Source organism: Podarcis tiliguerta (assembly GCF_965153285.1).
Source record: "Podarcis tiliguerta genome assembly, chromosome: 2".
Lineage (NCBI taxonomy): Eukaryota > Metazoa > Chordata > Lepidosauria > Squamata > Lacertidae > Podarcis > Podarcis tiliguerta.
This window is the reverse complement of record NC_139535.1, coordinates 91,826,369-91,845,196: the sequence shown is the minus strand read 5'-3', so window position 1 is coordinate 91,845,196 and position 18,828 is coordinate 91,826,369. Positions and strand designations below refer to the sequence as shown.

General features: G+C 49.2%; 1 protein-coding gene across 1 annotated transcript; it reads left to right on the top strand.

The window, feature by feature from the left end:
* The first annotated feature begins 4,070 nt into the window (after positions 1-4,070).
* SLC25A10 (solute carrier family 25 member 10) lies at positions 4,071-18,327 on the top strand. The gene is made up of 11 exons (XM_083430213.1): positions 4,071-4,572; positions 9,104-9,223; positions 10,200-10,314; positions 10,403-10,451; positions 11,382-11,423; positions 11,784-11,827; positions 13,131-13,201; positions 14,243-14,335; positions 15,479-15,556; positions 15,838-15,894; positions 16,333-18,327. Exons 1-11 carry the CDS (start codon positions 4,339-4,341, stop codon positions 16,432-16,434), a joined length of 1,005 nt encoding a protein of 334 aa, XP_083286339.1. The 5' UTR covers positions 4,071-4,338; the 3' UTR covers positions 16,435-18,327.
* The last annotated feature ends 501 nt before the right edge of the window (positions 18,328-18,828 follow it).

Below are 18,828 nucleotides of genomic sequence, written 5' to 3'. Positions count from 1 at the left end.
CTGTTTCTTTCCACCTGTTTTCTGCACCAAGAACCTGAGCTCGTGGGAAAATCTCTCTGGCCATCTTCCAGAACTCCTGGCTGTTCTCTGTTACAAGTGGATCAGTTTTACACTCCTTCCCTCAACCCCATCGGATGTGATTTATAGGCAACTCGGCTTTTCTTACTGCCGGGCCCTCGCTGGCTTGTAGCTTCACCAAATGAAAGTTGGGCGCTAAATCTATCCAAACAGGAGCTCCTGTTTCAAGGGATGAGGGGAGTCAGTGCTTGGAAGAGACCGTTCTTGGAAGGAGTGGAGCACAAAGGGAAGGGCCTCTGGGACACAGTGAACCTCTTTCAGCCTGTTGTATGTTCTCTTCATAAATGACAGTGTGTTCCTTTTCGCTACACCGTTTTGAAGTGGTCAGAATTGATCTTCTCAGTTGGTTTTAGATAAGGCACCCAGTGAAACAAGCTGGGTTATTAGTCCAAAGGCCATATTGTCACACCTTTCACCTTGACTTGTTCCTGAGTTATATTTGGCAGGTGGGGGGGGTATGGAAAGTAATGCCGTATTTGACCACTTTTGCTTTCTTGCCTTCCTCAGCCTCATAAAAGCTAGTTCGTTCCAAACAGTCTATCCTGGAAGTGGCCAATTGCATAGGCTTTTTGCTAAGAAGCATGGAGTTTGGTTTCTCTTTCTTTCTTGAATGTCTCTTATTAGGCATTTTCCATTAAATCAGTTCACTACAAAATGCCAAATATTCCCAGTGAAGGAACTAGTTTAGGATATTTTTGTCCGACGCATCCCAGTGGTTGTGCACAGAACCTATGCTATGATGCCTCTGTGGATACAGCCATGCTCTCTTGCAAGAAATTCCACATACTAGGAAGCCCTGATTACTTTCTGCGGTCACATACATCACTTATAGGAGGCCATGAGTGTGGAGGGAGGCAGCTGCATCCTCCAAAGATGGCAGGTGTATTAATAGTGGGGAGAAAATATTAAAATGGCTAAAGCACTCCAAATTCCTCCCTCGTAACCATACTGTGTGTCTAAATGCCATTTTGTTTTAAATGTAAATATGTGGCTTCCTGTGTCCAGTGCAGTAAAGAACTCTATTGCATCGCCTTTTTAGTACATCCATCAAGGTGTGTGCTCTTAAAGCAGTTTGCAGGGAGTGGGAAGGGATGCTTTTGAAGAGAAGGTTGAACAACAGTGTCCCTGGCCAGCTCAGAGAAGAGCATGATGCTAACATTCGACTTTCAATCAGCTTTGATTTCTGGGTTTTTTGTTTTTTAAATGCAACAAATAATACAAAATGAAGGAAATGTTTAGAAACATTTATTTGACCCTGCCCATGTATTTCCATGCTTTTGCACACTGGGGGCTAGAAACACACAAAATTAAATTTCCACAGTTTTCTACATCGCCTTCAGCTTCAGACATCTCTGAGATGCTGCATAGTGCAATTGTAGTCAGGCACATATTTAGGTGCTCCTTTCTACTAAAGGTGCTGTAGTGCCACTGTGGCAGTGGCTGCTATGGCAAGAAGAAGAAGAAGAAGAAGAGTTTGGATTTGATATCCCGCCTTTCACTCCCCTTCAGGAGTCTAAAGCGGCTAACAATCTCCTTTCCCTTCCTCCCCCACAACAAACACTCTGTGAGGTGAGTACTGTTTACAATCCTAAGTACAAGAAGAATTACAGAAACAAGATCCAGTAGCCTGTGGGTGTTTCACTTGCATCTCTGCCAACTGACACTAGCCATGCATGGTAGGTATGTCAACCTGCAGCAATGGTACAAATGTCACAGAACACCCCACTCCTGCCCCTCCCACATACAGGTCCTAGCTTCAATCTCTGGGATATCAGAAATACTGGAGAGCCACTGCCAGTCCAAACAAGACCGTACTGAACTGGATGGACTAATGTTCTGACTTCATGTAAGGGGGTTTCATATGTTCTCTCTACATGCAACAGACAAAACTATGAGGTAGCCAGCACTTCCACTGCAAGAGGTCAATGCCCATCAACAACAAGTACTCCAACGTACAAGTGCTCCCAAGGTTTTTCCTCCAAAGGAACTCAAATCCCCTTCCAGCCCAAACAGCCAGCATTAGAACAACAGCATGAAGGAACATCAGCAGCATTCAGGCTACCATTTAGACAAGGAAAGTGGGAGTGCCATTCTGGTTGCCAGAGCCATCTGAATCCATGGCCCAGTACATAGCAGAAGGTCCATATATGGAATGTTAGGCCACAGGCTCCCCAAGAGAAGAGGTTGGCTAGGGTAGAGCAGCTGATAACATTCAGATCACAATACAGAATATGTTTGTGTTGGTTTCAAGGTGCAGTGGGAGAAGAGAAGTTTATTGCGAGAGGTGAGGGTAAGTGGATGCGGACAGAGAGTGTGGGCAAATAAACACTGCCAGGAAGCTTTCAAGAGGCAGGTCAACAAACTGTATAGTAGCTCAGGGAAAGTGTAAAGCAATGAGAAAAATTCTGACCCTCAGGCAAAGCCAGTAAATTTGATCCTCATCTCAGGCAAAGCCAGTGTCCACAGGGCTGGAAGAAAAGCGGCAGGATCTGATCCAAAGAGCTCTATAACTGGACCCGTAGCTCCTTGTCTCCCAGAGGCCTGGCCCACTGCATGCCTTTTCCCTACTCATCTCAACATGAACCCAGAAATGTAGGTCAGGGGTACCCAAAGTTGGCCTACAACAGCCATCATCCTTGGCCATGAGAGCACTACATTAGCCACTCCTGTTCTAGGTAAAGCCATTGCTCACTGGACCAGCATAGGATTAGCACATGAACGGGTCTGTTTCCCAGCTATCCTAGCTGAGAAGATGAGAAACCAGCAGACTCTTAGGATAATACAGTGTGGTGCCCTGTCAGATCACATACGTAATTCAAGGGCTAATGGTCTCACTCTGACAACTCTGGGCCCCCACAATGCCTACAAGTCTGCTTGGTTTCGCTAGACTGTTGTATCTTCAGTCTCTGTCAGTGCAAGGGAAATTAGGAACCATCTTATTGCTGGCCAGAAAGCACGTAGTTCAGGGATAGGAGGATCATACTGTTTGCCCTTTGATGTGTTAAGAAAGTGAACACTGATAGAGAGCAGACTTCGAGCTAGAGCTGGCGCTGGTACAACAATGCTTTGATAATTCAGGTGTTGGCTCAAGGTAAGTAATATTTGGTGCTAGTTAAGAATTATATGTTATATAAATTATTAATCAATCAACTCCCACCCTTCACCCTAAGGTCCAAATTATAAGGTCCACCATTTCCTGTTTAGGGCAGTGTGACTCACCAAGAATGACAGTTCAGCCTAACAGTGATCTCTTTGCTATCCTGGAGTTAGAGACAATATGCCAATCTCTAGGATCTTATTGCTTTTTGAGGACCAGTTTTTGCGCACATACAAGCCACTTGATAGCTTGCAGCCAAGAGTGGGAATAGACATTATGCTTGTGGGCTGAATGATGCTGGCCTGTGCCTTCAACAGTTCTTATCTTGTGCCATCATATTACAGTGAATATTTCTGCTCCATATGGTGGTGAGGATACCCAGTGTGATGGTTGCCCTTCACTGTGTATAGAATTTGCCAAGGGGATGCCATCTTCTGTGGCATTCAGCTCCCTGCAATCCTAAACCCACGTACTGGAGTAAACATCAATAAACACAGTAGGACTTGCATCAGAGTAAATATCCATAGACCTGGCCTATGGATATAAGGACTATCACCAATGAAAGATAGTGTGATTATGGCGATATGACATTGCTTTTCTCCCAAGAAGCAGGAATCTTTTCATTTTGTGACTGCTGTCACCATCTGCAGTGACCATGGAACCCAAGAAAGTAAAATCTCTCACTGCCTCCATTTCTTCCCCTTCTATTTGCCAGGAGGCAATGGGACCAGTGGTTTTTTTTTATGTTGAGCTTCAAACCATATTTCGCGCTCTCCCCTTTCACCCTCATTAAAAGGTTATTTAATTCCTCCTCCCTATCTATACTGTACCACAAAACCCAAAAAAGGAGTGGGAGGGGGGGCGAGGAACTGTGTGTGAATTTACAACGAAGGAGTCAGCAGCAGCTTGGCTGCTCGATTTAAACAGAGCCAGGATTTCCTTCCAGATTAGCCATGATCTTGGCGGGCAGCGGAGATCAGCGGCGCCCGACGCTGCAGAATCCGTCGTCGAAAGGTGATTGTCCAGAAGCCGGAATGCGCGGGGGCGGACAAAGACGGGGGCTCCGCCTGAGCGGAGGAAGGCTGCGTACCCTCTCCCAGTTACTCTTCCTCCCCGGTACACCCAGCCGGTCCTCCGCGTTGCTCTTTTAAGGCGTCCCTCCCATGGCGGGCGTTGCCCCTTTAAGGCCTCGTCGGTTCAGTGCAGGGAGCGCCGGCGGTGAGCAGGAGGAGGCGGCGGCCGGGCTTCCCGGGTCCGGGCAGCGGGGAGGTGAGGAGCAGCAGCAGCCACGCAGAGCCGGCGGCGCGATGGTGGAGAAACGCGTGTCCCGCTGGTACTTCGGAGGCCTGGCCTCGTGCGGGGCAGCCTGCTGCACCCACCCGCTAGACCTGCTCAAGGTGCGTCTTGCGTTAGAGGGGGGAGAAACCCGCCAGGAAAGAAGACGGGGCACCCCCTTCCCCGGCGACGGATGGGGGGACCTGACCCCTAAAATCCCTCTCCGGCTCTCTGCCTCCCGTCTTCCCTCTGGGCTCCCCTGCGCTGATCTCTGCTGGCCCCATCCTTGCTATTTGTCTCTCGCCGCCCCCTCCGCTTCAATATTGCCGCGTGTTTCCTTTGCAGCTTGGGAAATCCTTGCGCCGCTTCCTTTGCCCGCTTGGCTGCAGGCAAAGGTGGCTCAACAGCAAAGTGCTCTAAGGAGAGGTTCTTCACCTCTAGCCTACCATTTACGTCTAAGGCAGCGCGAGCGACGGCAAGGCGAGGAGATACTTCCTTAGCCCACCCCCACTCTGGGTTGGAGGCTATAGGGGGTTGACAGTGGCGTGGCATTTCCCTTTTCTCCTCTCCCCCCCCCCCTTACAATGATTTCTATCTGCCATTTTGGCTCCGTTGATAACTAGGAAGTTGGAACTGCCTGGGCACCACCACCACCACCGTGGTGCACAGATGTACCCCGTTTCCCAGGCAAGAGACATGGCCTGCGGTTGGTATTCTGGCCCTGGCTGGCACCCCCTTGGTGTCTCGTTTCCTGGGCACAGCAGACTGGCATCTGCTGCTGCTGTGTGCCCTGTAGAGGCTCCCTCTGGCCAGACAGTGTTGGCTGCCTTCCAGGAAGCAGTGCCTAAGGAGCTAACTGAAGGCAACAGTCTTGAGTCTGTTCAGATTGATTGATTGATTAAATTTGTATTCAGCTGAAGATCACAGGGCAAGTTCGAAACATAAAAATACAAAAACGAGAACAGACCCCCCCCCCCTCATTTCCAGTTCATTCTATGTAAGGTAAAGGTAAAGGACCCCTGGACAGTTAACTCCATTATGTGTCATATAATTTGACCAGCTAGCGTTCTCCACTACGAATTAGAGAGCACAGATCAAGGCATAATTATCATCACAGTAGTTTGGCCCCTGCTCTGTTAAATATTACTGTACTGTACTTGTAAAACAGGTATAGCCTGTCTAGTTTCTAGCTTCTACTTTGTGTCAAGTGATATAGAATTTGCGCAGCATTTTCTTGGTTTGAGAGACTGAGGCCTAATTGTGTTGGTTTGGAAGTGAGGACTTCCAAGATAACAGCTTGAATTCAGTGGCAGTATCTCCTGGTATGAATGGAGGCCTGCAAAAAACAAAGCCACGATTCTGCCCTTCTGGCATTGTGCAGACCCCTCACAAGTGGCCAGATACCGTAGTTTCTGCCCTGAAAGGCAAGCACACAGAGGGAATGTGGCATGCCCAAGGTCATTGGGGCCATTAAGAGTTTCTCTTAATGATCTCTGGCATGCAGCCCTGATCAGCAGATGCAGTGTTTTCCCGTACTCTGTTGAATGGGTACAGATAAATTATTTTCTTTTGCCTTGTAATCTTTATTGCTGTTATTTCTCAGTTAGTCGTCATAGTGGGCGTTCTTAAGTTTTTTTGTTTTCTGTTTTAAAAACAGAATCCAAGGTTCCTCAAATGTACGCGAAACACATTCGTCCTTGACATGGGGCAAGCCAATCAGGAAGGAAGAAAGAGGGAGGCCAAAACATGGGGAAGAATTCAAATGTCGCACTAAAACAAACATTCTGGCAAGGCAAGCATTTCTGTTTGCTCAAGGGAACAGTCCTCCCTTTCCTCCCTCATGTGGTCTTCTAAAGGTTCTCCTGATTCCTCCCTACAAGCCAATTTGGGGAACGTGGGGTGAGGAGAGGGGAGAAAGCCCCATTGCACTAATAGCAGTCCTCGTGTGGGCTTCTTCGAGCTGTGCCAGTTAGTCACATCTGTCCTATAATCCAGGAAGAGACCAGTGTCAACAGGCCTCTCCTGGCTGCTCTCTAGATCTCCACACAGAAGCCTGCTTGGGATTTTAAAGATAACTTTTCTAAGCCCTTTTATTACCCAACTGTCCCGCCTTTCTTTTGTGTGTACCTAGACGAGATCGGCCAACTGCCTTTCTCTGTCTACTCTAGGGCCTATTTCTCAGGGGTAATCTGTCAGTGGCCACAACATTGGTGATAAGTGAGGCTACATCCTGTTTCCACCTTCCTTTCTGCCTGGCCCAGCCCCTGCCCCTTTCCGCATCTCTTTGTCACCTGCATGAACTTAGGCCAAAAGTTGCATGCAGTCTAAAAGTGGTCTCTGAGGCGTTGCTCATCATGGCAGCAAGGTGTCCCCAGCTTTGGTCCTTGTTCTTCAAAGTCAAATGTCAAAGACTGCATACACGACATACATCTGAAACACACTCACACACCTTAGAGAATCCTGGGAACCCTAGTTTACTCCCTCGCAGACCTACAGTTCTCAGCACCTTTATCAAACTGCAATTCCCAGGATTCTGTGGGGGTGGGAATGTATGGTGTGTACATGGCCCAAGTCTGCCCCACAGGCTGCTTTAAAGCTGACAGAAAGGGGATGGACTTGTCAAACTCAATAAACTTGAAATATAGCTTTCTTAGGAGGGGAGTTTGTGGGGCTACGAAGTTTTTCTGCCCAGCCACGGACAAGTTACCAGGCAAGGCCTGTTCTGAGATTCTCACCCACTCCACCCGCCTCTCCCTGAGCATTCTGCATACTTAGCCCTGGTCCCTAATGGGGTGGGAACATTCTTTTCCCTTGTTATGGTCTGGCAGGGGCACACTAATGCCAGCATGAAGCTGCTAACCCTGGAGATTCCTGCAGATTTGAGCCTCCATCGTTTGCTTTCCCTGTGTCACTGCTGGGCCTGCCAGCTGCTTGATGAGCACATTCCAGCTTCATCCTTCACAATGGGATCTTTGAGCTGCCACTGGCTGCCTGGGAACACTGCCCATCTGAGCTGCTGTCCACCGCTTCACTGCCCTCTCCTGGCTACTGGTACTTCTGCAGCCTCAGCTGATGTGTGTTTCCACCGGGGGCTGCTTCAGTCCACTTGCTTCTTAAAAGGGCGGGTCTTACCAAAAATGGCGAAGCTGTGGGTCTTGTTGTTGTTGAACTCCAACCCCTGCTCCTAGAAGGCTCTTGGATTGATTGATTGATTGATTGGTTGCTTTTATTTATTTAAATTAAATTTATTTAAATTTATATATTTATATAAAATATATTTTATTTAATTTATTGCTTTTCTCCCAAAAACTCAAGTACATGGTTTCCCTGCTCATTTAATCCCCAGGACAACCCTGTGAGGTAGTGCCTGGCCCTGCGGCCAAGTGATTTGAACCCTGGTCTCCCAGCTGCTAATCCGACACTCTAACCAATATAGAATCACTATAGAGTTGGAAGGGACCACAGCAGTCGCCTCGCCCAATGCCTTGCAATGCAGGGATATTTTGCCCAATGTGGGGCTAGAACCCACAACCCGGAGATTTAAGAGTCTCATGCTCTACCAACTAAGCTATCCCCAGCTGCCTATAAAACATTGGTACATTTGCATTCAAGAACCTCCAGTCAGATAATTGCTTGGACTCCTTGTTCCTTACAGTAATATCATGCAGGATGGGAGAAGGCCAGTGTCGAGAAGTGTTTTGTACTATTTCATTTCTGGGTCCAGTTCAGAACTTGTGTAGGCTACATTCTCTTGTTGCTTGAATTGACCTCTCCCCTTCTTCGGGATAAGGGCTGGTTGGCCAATGGCCCTGCCAAGGTTTTTTTGATTTTTATCAACGTGGCAGCCTTTCACCTAAATTCTCTCCAAGTTGGCTGTACGGTACTATAAACACGAGCTGCTCCACTGCGAGGTCAGGGTGCTTGCAGGTGGGATGGTAATCTGGGAAACCAATGTTGACCTGCATTTCTAAACTACAGAAGCAGATGGGTCAGCAGTCGTCTGTGGATGCAGGCAGCAGACTGTCCAGGGAAGCCCCTTGCCATGGCTGGAACAAGTGCCTTGTGGCTGTGATTGCAAAAACATCCAAAATTAATAGCACCCATTAGGTTATGGGGTGAAGAATGCAGGAATCTTCTTACAGCTCACTGGGGGGAATAATATCTGGGAGAAATTGGGGGAGGCAGCTGGGAGGTAAGACTTGTCTTTCTGGAAGGAGTGGGTTTTGTGGGGCAAGCCACATGTCCTGATGGAGGGCAAAGGGTTTTGTAAAAGCAAGGAAACCAGAAGTCAGGAATCCTTTTCATATTTTATGGGGGAGAGTGGAGCAGGATAGCAAAATATAAATTCTTATGCAAAGGGATTGTCTCTGGGGGAAAAACATCAGTCATGGCTTTAAAAATAGAGAGAATCTCTCCTTAAGCTCTGGTGGGCAGTATTCTTGGAGTAGAAGATTCAAAGTGGATGTTTACAATGAATTCCTGAGAGCTTCTTGACGTGGAGTTGCAGTTTCATTTGTTTTCTGTATCAGAGGTGCATGGGCCATGGCTGCTTAATCTTTTCCTTGCCCTGGCCCCCCTGGAATATCCCTCGGAGAACAAAGAGCCTGGCAAATCCAGACTGACCTGTTTGCTACCTGCTTTCCTTGCCTCTAGGTCCACCTGCAAACCCAGCAGGAAGTGAAGATGCGCATGACGGGCATGGCCTTGCGTGTGATTCGCAACGATGGCTTCCTGGCCCTCTACAGTGGGCTTAGTGCCTCCCTCTGCCGGCAGGTGAGTTGCTGGGCCGCTGCAACGATTGCTTTACCCCTGTCTGTTCAGTCCTGCTCCTTTCGTCTGGCTTCCCATACCAGCTTTTTGGTTCCATCACGCTACCCGTGAGAGTTCTGCAGCTTCTTCCAGCACCCTTCAAAGCGTATTCCACAGATTTAACACTGAGGCTCTGTTTGGCTTCACGGACAAAGCTTTGTAAATTAGGTCGACTTGCAGTCTCTGAAACTGAGTGGCTATTTGGTCACAGTTAACGGCAAAAATCCCGCAGAATATTGTCAATAGAATATAAGGATCCAATAGCCCCTGCCATCTGAGAAGGTCAAGCAGGTTTTTAGACTAGGAATTTCTGAAATGAGGCATGTGCTTCTAAGCTATGTCCTCCCCAAGACTTTGATGAGTCAGGCATCTTGTGCAGATGAGGAGAAGCTGAGAAAAGCAACAGCTTCTTGAGTTGTATCCCTCTTCCTTCTTAATATCTTGTTTATTAGCAGCACACTGACAGTCACAATGGCTCCCTCCACTCCCGGCACACTGTTGCTTCTCCCACCGCTCTGCAAGGGAATTCTCAATCCTTGCAAGTGGCTCTGTAATAACGTCACATTGATTTCTGCAGCCACCATAAGCCCTGCTTGAATATCATTCTGCTTGCAGAATCTATGATTCCTGAATAGTTGGGTGTTAGGGTTGGCCTCTGCTATGGCAAGCAGGGTTAGGGGAAGAGGAGGGCTTCACTTGGGGTTGCACCTCTTGCAGATATGGTGCCTGTTGATTGGCGAAAAGGACACTGCTGCCATGGCTCTCAAGAGCACAAGCTCCATAATGCCAAGGCTGTGGCCATGCCAGCGCAGGGGCTGCGCCGTTGCCAAGCTGGTGCCGTGGCTGAACAGTGATTCTGATGAGCGATTGCCCTGTGCTGGGCAGGACCAGGGCCTGAGAGCGTGCTGCCAACCTGCTCTGACTCTTTCTGCTTCTCCAGATGACGTACTCCCTCACCCGCTTTGCCATCTATGAGACTGTGCGGGACCACTTGAGCCAGGGTGCCCAGGGGCCAATGCCCTTCTACCAGAAGGTGCTGCTAGGTGCAGTAGGAGGTGAGCTGGGGCTTGGCAAGCGCAGGATGACGGGCCACGCCAGTGCAGGCTGCACAGTCCCCTTTCACCTGCTGTTCTCTGGTTGCAGGTTTCACCGGTGGGTTCGTGGGGACCCCGGCGGACATGGTGAATGTCAGGTCAGTGGTCTCCTTCCCCATTCCCTATGGCTGTGCTTCAACCTTGCCCAGTTCAGCTCCCCCTGACCTGTTCACTTGACTCTTCACACTCCTACTGAACTCGGGGACATTCCATGGGGCTGGATAAGCCCACACAAGGACTTCCACCAGTTCAGTGGTGTTTTCCCTCTTCGTGCCCCCTTAAATTGGCTCGGGTGGGCAGGGGGGTTTGGAGAGTCCCTGCAGCAGCATGCGGGGGGAGGAAAGGGCTGACCATTTCACCATCAGAAATGCTTCTGCTGACAGAGAAATCTGCTTAGTGCTAGCTGGATAGCTCAGTGGGTTAGAGCATGGTGCTGAAAATGCCAAGGCTGCAGGTTTGATCCCAGCTGCCTATTCCTGTATTGCAGGGGGCTGCATTAGATTATCCATGGGGTTCCTTCCAACTCGATAATGGTGATGATGTACTATTTATACCCCTCCCATCTGGCTGGGTTCACCAAGCAACTCTGGGTGGCTCCCAACAGAATATTAAAAACACCAAACATTAAAAACTTCCCTTCAGATACCTTCTAAAAGTCAGATAGTTGGTTATTTCCTTGACATCTGATGGGAGGGCATTCCACAGGGCGGGCGCCACTACCGAGAAGGCCCTTTGCTTGCTTCCCTGTAACCTCACTTCTCGCAGGGAGGGAACCGCCAAAAGGCCCTTGGCGCTGGATCTCAGTGTCTGGGCTAAACGATGGGGTGGAGATGCTCCTTCAGGTATATGATCACAAAATTCTGAACAGCTACACAGAATTTAGCCCATTGTCTCTGTGGTTCGCCTTGCTCTGGGGCAAACTCAGCATCCTGTGGTGGCGGGGTTGTGTGTGTGTGATTTGGGAAAGGCTTTTGTCTCCCTGCCCTCATGAAAGTGTCCTTAACGCTGTGGTGCTTTTCTCTCCACAGGATGCAGAATGACATGAAGCAGCCGGTGCATCTGCGGCGCAAGTGAGTGTCCAGATTGCAGAGGGGGGTTGTACAGGAGATGTACAAGTGTGGGAGAGGCAAATAATAGCATTAAGGAGGAGGACCCTGTGAAAGCCTTTATCCCTCCGAAAAGGATTGTACTGAAGCTGCATGGCCACAGAGGGGCAGCATGGATCCTCAAATTCCATATTGTTTGAAGCTCAAAGACACCTTTCTGAATCAGGACAGCACCCCCTGGCGACCAAAGCCCAGGGTTCTATAAGTCCCTACTAGATCTGGAAGAGTCTATAGTTGCAGCCTTCTGTCTGGTGTGGCCAGCAGAAGCAGCAGCTGCAGCAAGATGGGTTTAGGTGTCTAATATGGTCTCTCTTTGCTTTCTAGCTACTCACATGCTCTGGATGGGTTGTATCGGGTGCTTCGTGAAGGTAAGGATTTGGTCAGCGCGCAGTGTGGCTAGTTTGAGCTTCTGAGAAGGCCACAGGGAGCTCACCCTGAATGAAAGAAATGGGCCTTGGGGAGAATCTGCTGCAGCCTCTGCCCCCTTTTCTATATGGAAGTGGGAGCTGTTAGGTTACAGGCCAGTCCCGGTGCCAGGAAGCTGGCAAAACCAGTGCCAGGAGAAGGGGCAACACCATCCAAGGCAAACTACCTGGAAGTAAAGCTGGTGGCAGGATGAGAGCCTGCGAAAGTTGCAGGTACAGCCTTTGTTTAGTGGCTCTTTGGGATCAGTGATGGGAGCCACTTGCAAGCTCCTCTTGAGTCTGGCAGCCGCTGAACGTTTGGAAGGGAGAGGGGTGAGTAAGCTTATGGGAAGTGCAGAGGAATATGGTGACCTGGAGTTCACACGGGTAGAATTCAGAGTTGACCACATACTTGGCTTCTAGAGCGTCACAGAGAACAAGCATATGGGGCCCAGGGAAAAGGGAGAGAGGAGACTAAAAGGGTTGTCCCTTCGTGTGTGTTAGAGGGGGGCAATGGGGGGAGAGGGAGATTGGCAAGTGGAGAAAATAAGACCCACCCCTCCTGCCTTTAAAGGCCAGTGGAAGGATGAGGAATGGTAGCTTCCTGCTCCATGTTGCTCTGGAAATTGAGGAGAAAAGGCCAGGAGCAGAGTCTACAAGTCATGCAGCCTTCATTGGTTCAGATCCACTGTGGCTTGCCCCCAGGCAAGTGCGGATAGATTGGCAGCTGGACTGAGTTTCAAAAAGTGAAACTGTGCAAGAGCGGAGAGACCCAGTCTTAGCAACTGCCCCTGTCCTCTGTCCCTGATTAGTTTCAGCAGTGTTCTCTCTTCCACAGGCATCTAATAGGAGATCTTATCTTCTCTGATGCTTTGATTTCTAACCACAGATTTATATTTTAATCTTCCAACCACAGATATTTTATTGTGATGGGGCATCAGTATCTCTGCCCTATCAAGGCTTCTGATCGTCTGGCTTTGGCTAAATGAGGAGCTATTTCATAACCTTTTAAAACCAACCTGTGCTAGAATACAGTGAAGTCTTTTATGGATTGGCTCTGCTTTCTAAGCACCTAGTAGATTATAACATCATTCCGGTATCTTTGGGAGCAATAGAGAATATCCATTCCTGTGCAGTGTCTTAGGGGCTGGGAGACTGTGGTTTCTGAAGAGTTGACGAGCAGAAAAGCACTGCTGTTTGTAGACTGTGCAACCTGGTGAGCTCTGCCCTGTATACCCCATGCTTTGAATCTCTTTTGTCTTTGCAGAGGGTGTGAAGAAATTGTTCTCGGGAGCTTCAATGGCAGCAAGTCGAGGGGCCCTGGTTACCGTTGGACAGGTAGTGATACAAAAAAGAGCCATAGTTGCTGATGGATGTGCACCTAAATCCAGCCTACATGTGTGCATATTCAGCTAGGCATATACCCACCGCAATGCACACCAAGGCCATATCTATATGCCCACTTTTCACCCCAGGCATGAAATCGATTGACATGTTCTCTAGCCACCTGGGGAGGGAAAATAGGATTTAGTACAAATCCTGTCCTGTTACAGTCAGATGTAATGGAAGAGACACTCGCTCTGCAGTTGATGTGGGGAAAGATTTCTAGTCCAGGCATAACCTCCCCACAAGAGCCAGCCTTCCCATAGGGAGGCTATAGGCAGCTGCGTTCAGACAGCAGGATGCAGAAGGCAGCATGTATGTGCAAAACCTGCAGACAGCACTAATGGCTTTTGACTCAAAATGTTAAAATGTTTGAAGGCTTCTCTTAGTCTCTGGGCCCAAGGTTAACAGGTTAGTTTGTAGGTTCCTTCGTACTGTCTCTCCTGTCTCGGGGGCTGCAAGGGGGTGAGAGGAGAGGTCAGGCTCTGTCGCAATTGTTTTCTCAAGGTGAGAGATTTGTGCAAAAGGGTGTAAAGGCACAAGTGACCCAGTGTAGGCTGGAGAATGAGATCCTATATTTCCCAGTCCACCTGTGTCCTCAGCATATTGGCTTAGGGCTTTTAAAGATGGGTTAGGCCAGGGGTGGGGAACATGCAGCCCTCCAGATGCTATTGGACTCTCATCACCCCCAGCCAGAAAAGATAATAACAAGGGTTGGTAGTCTAGAGAGCCCCAAGTTCCCCCGGATTAGGCCTACAACTTCCTTGTCTCCCTGGCAGTACTGATGAGACAGGAGATTTGTCCGAGAGGGCTGAGGATTAGTCACACTTTTGCCACTTGTCCTCCTGATACACTGCAGGGGCTGGTGTCGCTGTCTTGCCTGATCCCTTGTGGTTCAACAGAGAATGGACACTCCGTTTCAGGGCCAGTCTCTCTGCTTGCTCATGAGTGCTGGGAGATTTGGGGCCAGTCTCACATCTTTCTGCTTCTCTGCAGCTCTCCTGCTACGACCAGGCTAAGCAGTTGGTTCTTGGGACCGGTATCCTCTCCGACAATATTCTCACCCATTTCTTGGCCAGCTTTATTGCTGTAAGTGGATACCTGGGTGTGGGTGCAAAGTCAAGGATTTTATTTTGTTTGTGTGTGTGTGTGTATTCATTGGGGTTAAAGCCATGATGCTTGTTCCACCTCCTTGGGAGATGGAGGCCCAAAGTCGAAGTCCATGGAGCTACCAAGAATGGATTGTTATGAAGGTCCTAGTCCTTCCCTGCAAAGATAGCATTTCAAACCCAGAAAGCTCATCCTTTAAAGTTGGATTGTCTGGCAATTGAGCCATAAGAGTTATCTCTTATGTTAACCAGACCTGCACAAGTGGTAATGCTTCAAGATAAACACAATGTTTGACCTGCCTGAGATTGTAAAAATATGGTGGAGGGTGGTAGGTGGTGAAGTATCTACCATACTTGACTGGGGCTTGTTTTGGGCTTGGTGGGACCATACACTGTTTAAGCCTGTACTAGGCTCATGACTGCTTTGTAGCTCCTTTGTAAAGCTGTTACATTACTGAGCATCTGCTTGGACCCAGTAGTTCGTCTACTGGGTGCTGTTTGGAATGAATAAGACCATGAGCCTCTGGATTGAGGACTAATGGAGAGAGCAAGGTTTGACAAAGAGGAAAAGGTAAAAGGGAAGGTAGGGCTAATAGCAGGCACTGCAGTGTAGAAGAGGCTGTTGTGATTCTGAAGCGGTTTTGCCCAAGAAGTTGGTTTTATAGAAGGCTTTGAAAGGTTGGTGAGAAAGAGAATTAGCTGGATAGAGGGATGGGGTTCTTTAAGGTCTGGGGCACTATGAAGGAGGTGCTTCAGGGAACTATATATTCCAGTGCAGATCATGCAAGATGATTTTGTGGCCTCTACCCATTTATTCTGCTCCATGGCTTAAAAACACAGCACATGCCACGCACTAATTTTAGGTAACTGTTTGGTAAACCAGTGGTCTGCAACTAGAGAGAAATGCCTTGCCACTCCCCTTCTTCATCACTGGATTTCTACTCTTAACACAGCGGTGGGGTGAGATATCGCCCTTTCCTCCAACTACCACGTAGCAGTATGTCAGTTGATAACTAGCTTATCAAGTGGGCATGCTTCTAGTGACATTCACGCCATGCCCTGTAACACAGGATTTCAAAAAGGCTCTGCTGCCATCACACACACACACCCCTTTTCATTGCAGGGAGGATGTGCCACATTCCTGTGTCAGCCCTTGGATGTGCTGAAGACACGCCTTATGAACTCCCAGGGGGAGTATCGGGTGAGTGATCTGATCCCTGTCAATGGCTGTCCTGATTTCGAGTCTCTTGATTCATTGGTTGCTTGAACTAAGCATCATCCTATAGATATCACTGGCCTTCTGGCCAGCTTTCTGTGTTTTCTTTTGCTGCTGCTTGGTGCCATGCCCCTGAGCATCATTCTGGCTGCAGCAGCGCTTCATCAGTTTGTGACTGGCAGAGATTGAGCCTTGTAAGGAGAGGAATGGGATCTGTACAGGGGGCTGCCTGGGCATGGGCTGACTTCTTTCTCATTCTCTCTCAGGGTGTCGTGCACTGTGCAATGGAGACAGCCAAGCTTGGGCCACTGGCATTTTATAAGGTAATGCAGATGCAGCAGAAGCATCGATGGGTGATTGCACCAAGTAGACCAGGCACTCAATGCAGACAGCACAACCCCTAGCCCTTCCTATCCTGCATTCCTGCCCTTTTGGTCCCCAGCCACTGTGCTTCTCCAGTTTGCCTCCCTATTCCCAAGATGGCTCCACTGCCTCCATTGCATCCCTTCCCCTGCTCAAGTGCTACAGCTGCATGCCAGGCTACCTGGCCTTTAGGTGATGCCAGGTGAGTGAAAAAGCGTCATATGACTCCAGATACTGGAGTAGACGCATGGGATCAAAATCTGGGCTTCTCTCCACTGGGACCCTTGGCCAGCTGCCTCTTTTTCAAGCCCCACCTTCCCTCCTTGGTCTAGCTGTGCAGCTTGCGGCCACGATTCCAGGATTGACAGAAGCTGACCATAACCAATTTCCTCTTCTAGGGCCTTGTTCCTGCTGGCGTCCGCTTGGTCCCTCATACGGTGCTCACCTTTGTTTTCCTGGAGCAGCTGCGCAAAAACTTTGGGATCAAAGTGTTGGCCTGAGGGAGAAGAGGGCCTGCCTTAGTCAGAGGCATAAACCTGGAGGACCGGGGGCGGGGAGGGCTTGGACACTACGACCCCCACAGTGCCCGGGTATCACACAATATTCCTTTGCCAAGGTGAGGCATTATTAACAGTGCCCTTTTTAGCGCTGCGGCACCAGCTGAACTCTCGCAGAATGCCCCCTTTCAGTGCCTGACAGTTTCTCACAGCTGCTAGCCAACCCTTTGGCATTGCTTGGTGCCTGATGGTATGACAGACAGCCAATCAGAACTCTCTCCTTTAGTGCCCAGTAGCAGTGAGCGGCCAACCTCTTCCCACAATGCCTTTCTCCTATGCCCAGCAGTTCACTGGAGCCTCCATTCCTTGCCGTTAGCAGCAGCACCACAATACTATCTGCCGTGCAGTAGTAACCCTGCTGACCCCACAGTATCTCCTCTTAACGCCCAACAGCCCCACGAATGCCCTTGTCTTGCCCGTCGGCATTCCAACATTTGCTACCACTCGCTACGGGAGCCCTGCAAGACTGAAGTTGCTCCTGCGCTGTGCCATGGGCAGTAACCTGCCTCGTCTGCAATACCACCATATTTCTCTGTCCTCTCAGTCTCCTTCGTTGTTTCTTTGGGGGGGGGGGGGAGTAGGGTGCCACGGCCTCCCATCTCCCAGTCACCTTGCCATGCTGAGCACTGCTTTCTCCCCTGCTCTTCTGGAGCAGACGTGCATCTCCATGTGGGGAGGTAGAAACTTAATAATAATAATAAGGTCCTCTGTCCATTTTTAAATGTTTACGAGTGAACTGGAGAGGGGTTCTATTAGTTAATGGTGGGGCTGTCGATAGCAATACACCTGGTGGGCACCTTTTCCTTCTTACCCTTCAGCGTCCCAGATTTTTAAATGTTTCTATGAACACAAGGTTTCCCTCACTGCGTCCGGCCTCCTCCCTTTTTCCTACCTCAGTCTCCTCTTAACCCTCAGGTCTACTGTGTGAGGCAGGGATGGCCCCTTGTATTTAGCTGTGACTGGTAGTAGTGGTAGCATAGGGCAAGCAACATTGTGGTCTACGGCCGGCCTAGCAAGCCTTGCCTCCTTCATTTTGCTTCTCGCTTTAACCTTCTTCAGCCAAAGCCTCCTGAAACCAAAGGGCCTCCTGGGGGAGGGGCACTAATGAGAGCAGAGAATAGGTTTCTGAGGTATTCCTCTAACTAGCAAGAGCCAAGTTAGCTCAGCCTGGGGGAGAGAACGTTTGAATCCATTGTGACACCTCCTTCGCTTCTCATGTACCCCAAGTGAGCAGGTCTCTTGGCATATGATAGTGGAAGGGTGGTGGGGCTGTCGTTAAGTCTGCAAGGCCTTCACTGAGGATCTGGGACAAGGAGAACATGGTCCGTATTTTGACCCATGGCATGGGCTAAGGTTCCAGGGCAGGGGGAGGCCCTCTGTTTACTAGGTTTACTCTAGAGTAGGTGTCACAGATAGACATTGTGTGCCTCTTAAGCTGCCAAACTTTCCCTACTCCCTGCCCGATTTATCCTCTGGCAGTTCCTCTGAGCCTCTTGGCAGCTTTGGAGGGAGCCTAGACGGCTGTGAAATCTTTCCACGTTGCCTTGCTTTTTCTGTGATGTTGTCAAGGCCCCGTTCTGTAGCACTGATTTTTTAAAAAAAAATGCCTCTGGATCCGGCCCACGCCTAATGAAATGATTGTCGTATCGGCCGTTTGTCCCTTGTTTCTGCTGGCCTTTGTTTTGCCAGCATGTGGTGCCCCCCTCACTGGTCAGCCCCCCCCCCCCCAGGTGTGAAGCGTCATTCCAGAGGGTAATGACTCTGCGGGGTCGAAGAGCCACAGCAACTAAATCAGCACTTTTGTAATCATGACAATAAAAGTAATTGTGAAAAGCAGGTGTTGCTCGTTCCTGAAGCGCCAGTCCCTTTCAACGTGTGTCATATGACTTCGGATTTACATCCTCCAAGTTTGCTTTGTTGGGAAAATGAGTGAGAAGGCTAAACGGTTTTGTACAGTGCTGTTATTTAAAATGCCCCTCAAATGTGGCGTATTGAACCATTTTTAGTTAACAGTTTCCAGAGAGAGAGAGAGAGAGACGTATTCTCATTTTCAACAGGTGCCAACCTAGCATGGTTGAGTGAGCAGGGCTAGTCCATGTCGCAGCAAGTTGCTTCTGTTGCCAGACTTTAAGGAATTTGATGTCCAAATTGTGTAGATCCACTTTCTCCTATGCAGTATCTTGCTGTGGTACAAAGTGCAGCGAGAAGCTACAGGACTTAAGATTGAGTCCCTTTATTGTATGAGGCAAATCGTATAAACCCACGTAGGGGCGTGGACCAGTGTTAGAGCCTCCGCCTTACATACAGAAGGTCCCAGGTTCAGTCCCTGGAATCAGC

Coding starts and splice junctions, on each gene's coding strand:
- SLC25A10 (XM_083430213.1), top strand. CDS start 4,339: ATGGCGGGCGTTGCCCCTTTAAGGCCTCGTCGGTTCAGTGCAGGGAGC. Junction 11,424..11,783: donor CCGGTGCATCTGCGGCGCAA/GTGAGTGTCCAG, acceptor TTTGCTTTCTAG/CTACTCACATGCTCTGGATG. Junction 15,895..16,332: donor GGCCACTGGCATTTTATAAG/GTAATGCAGATG, acceptor TTCCTCTTCTAG/GGCCTTGTTCCTGCTGGCGT.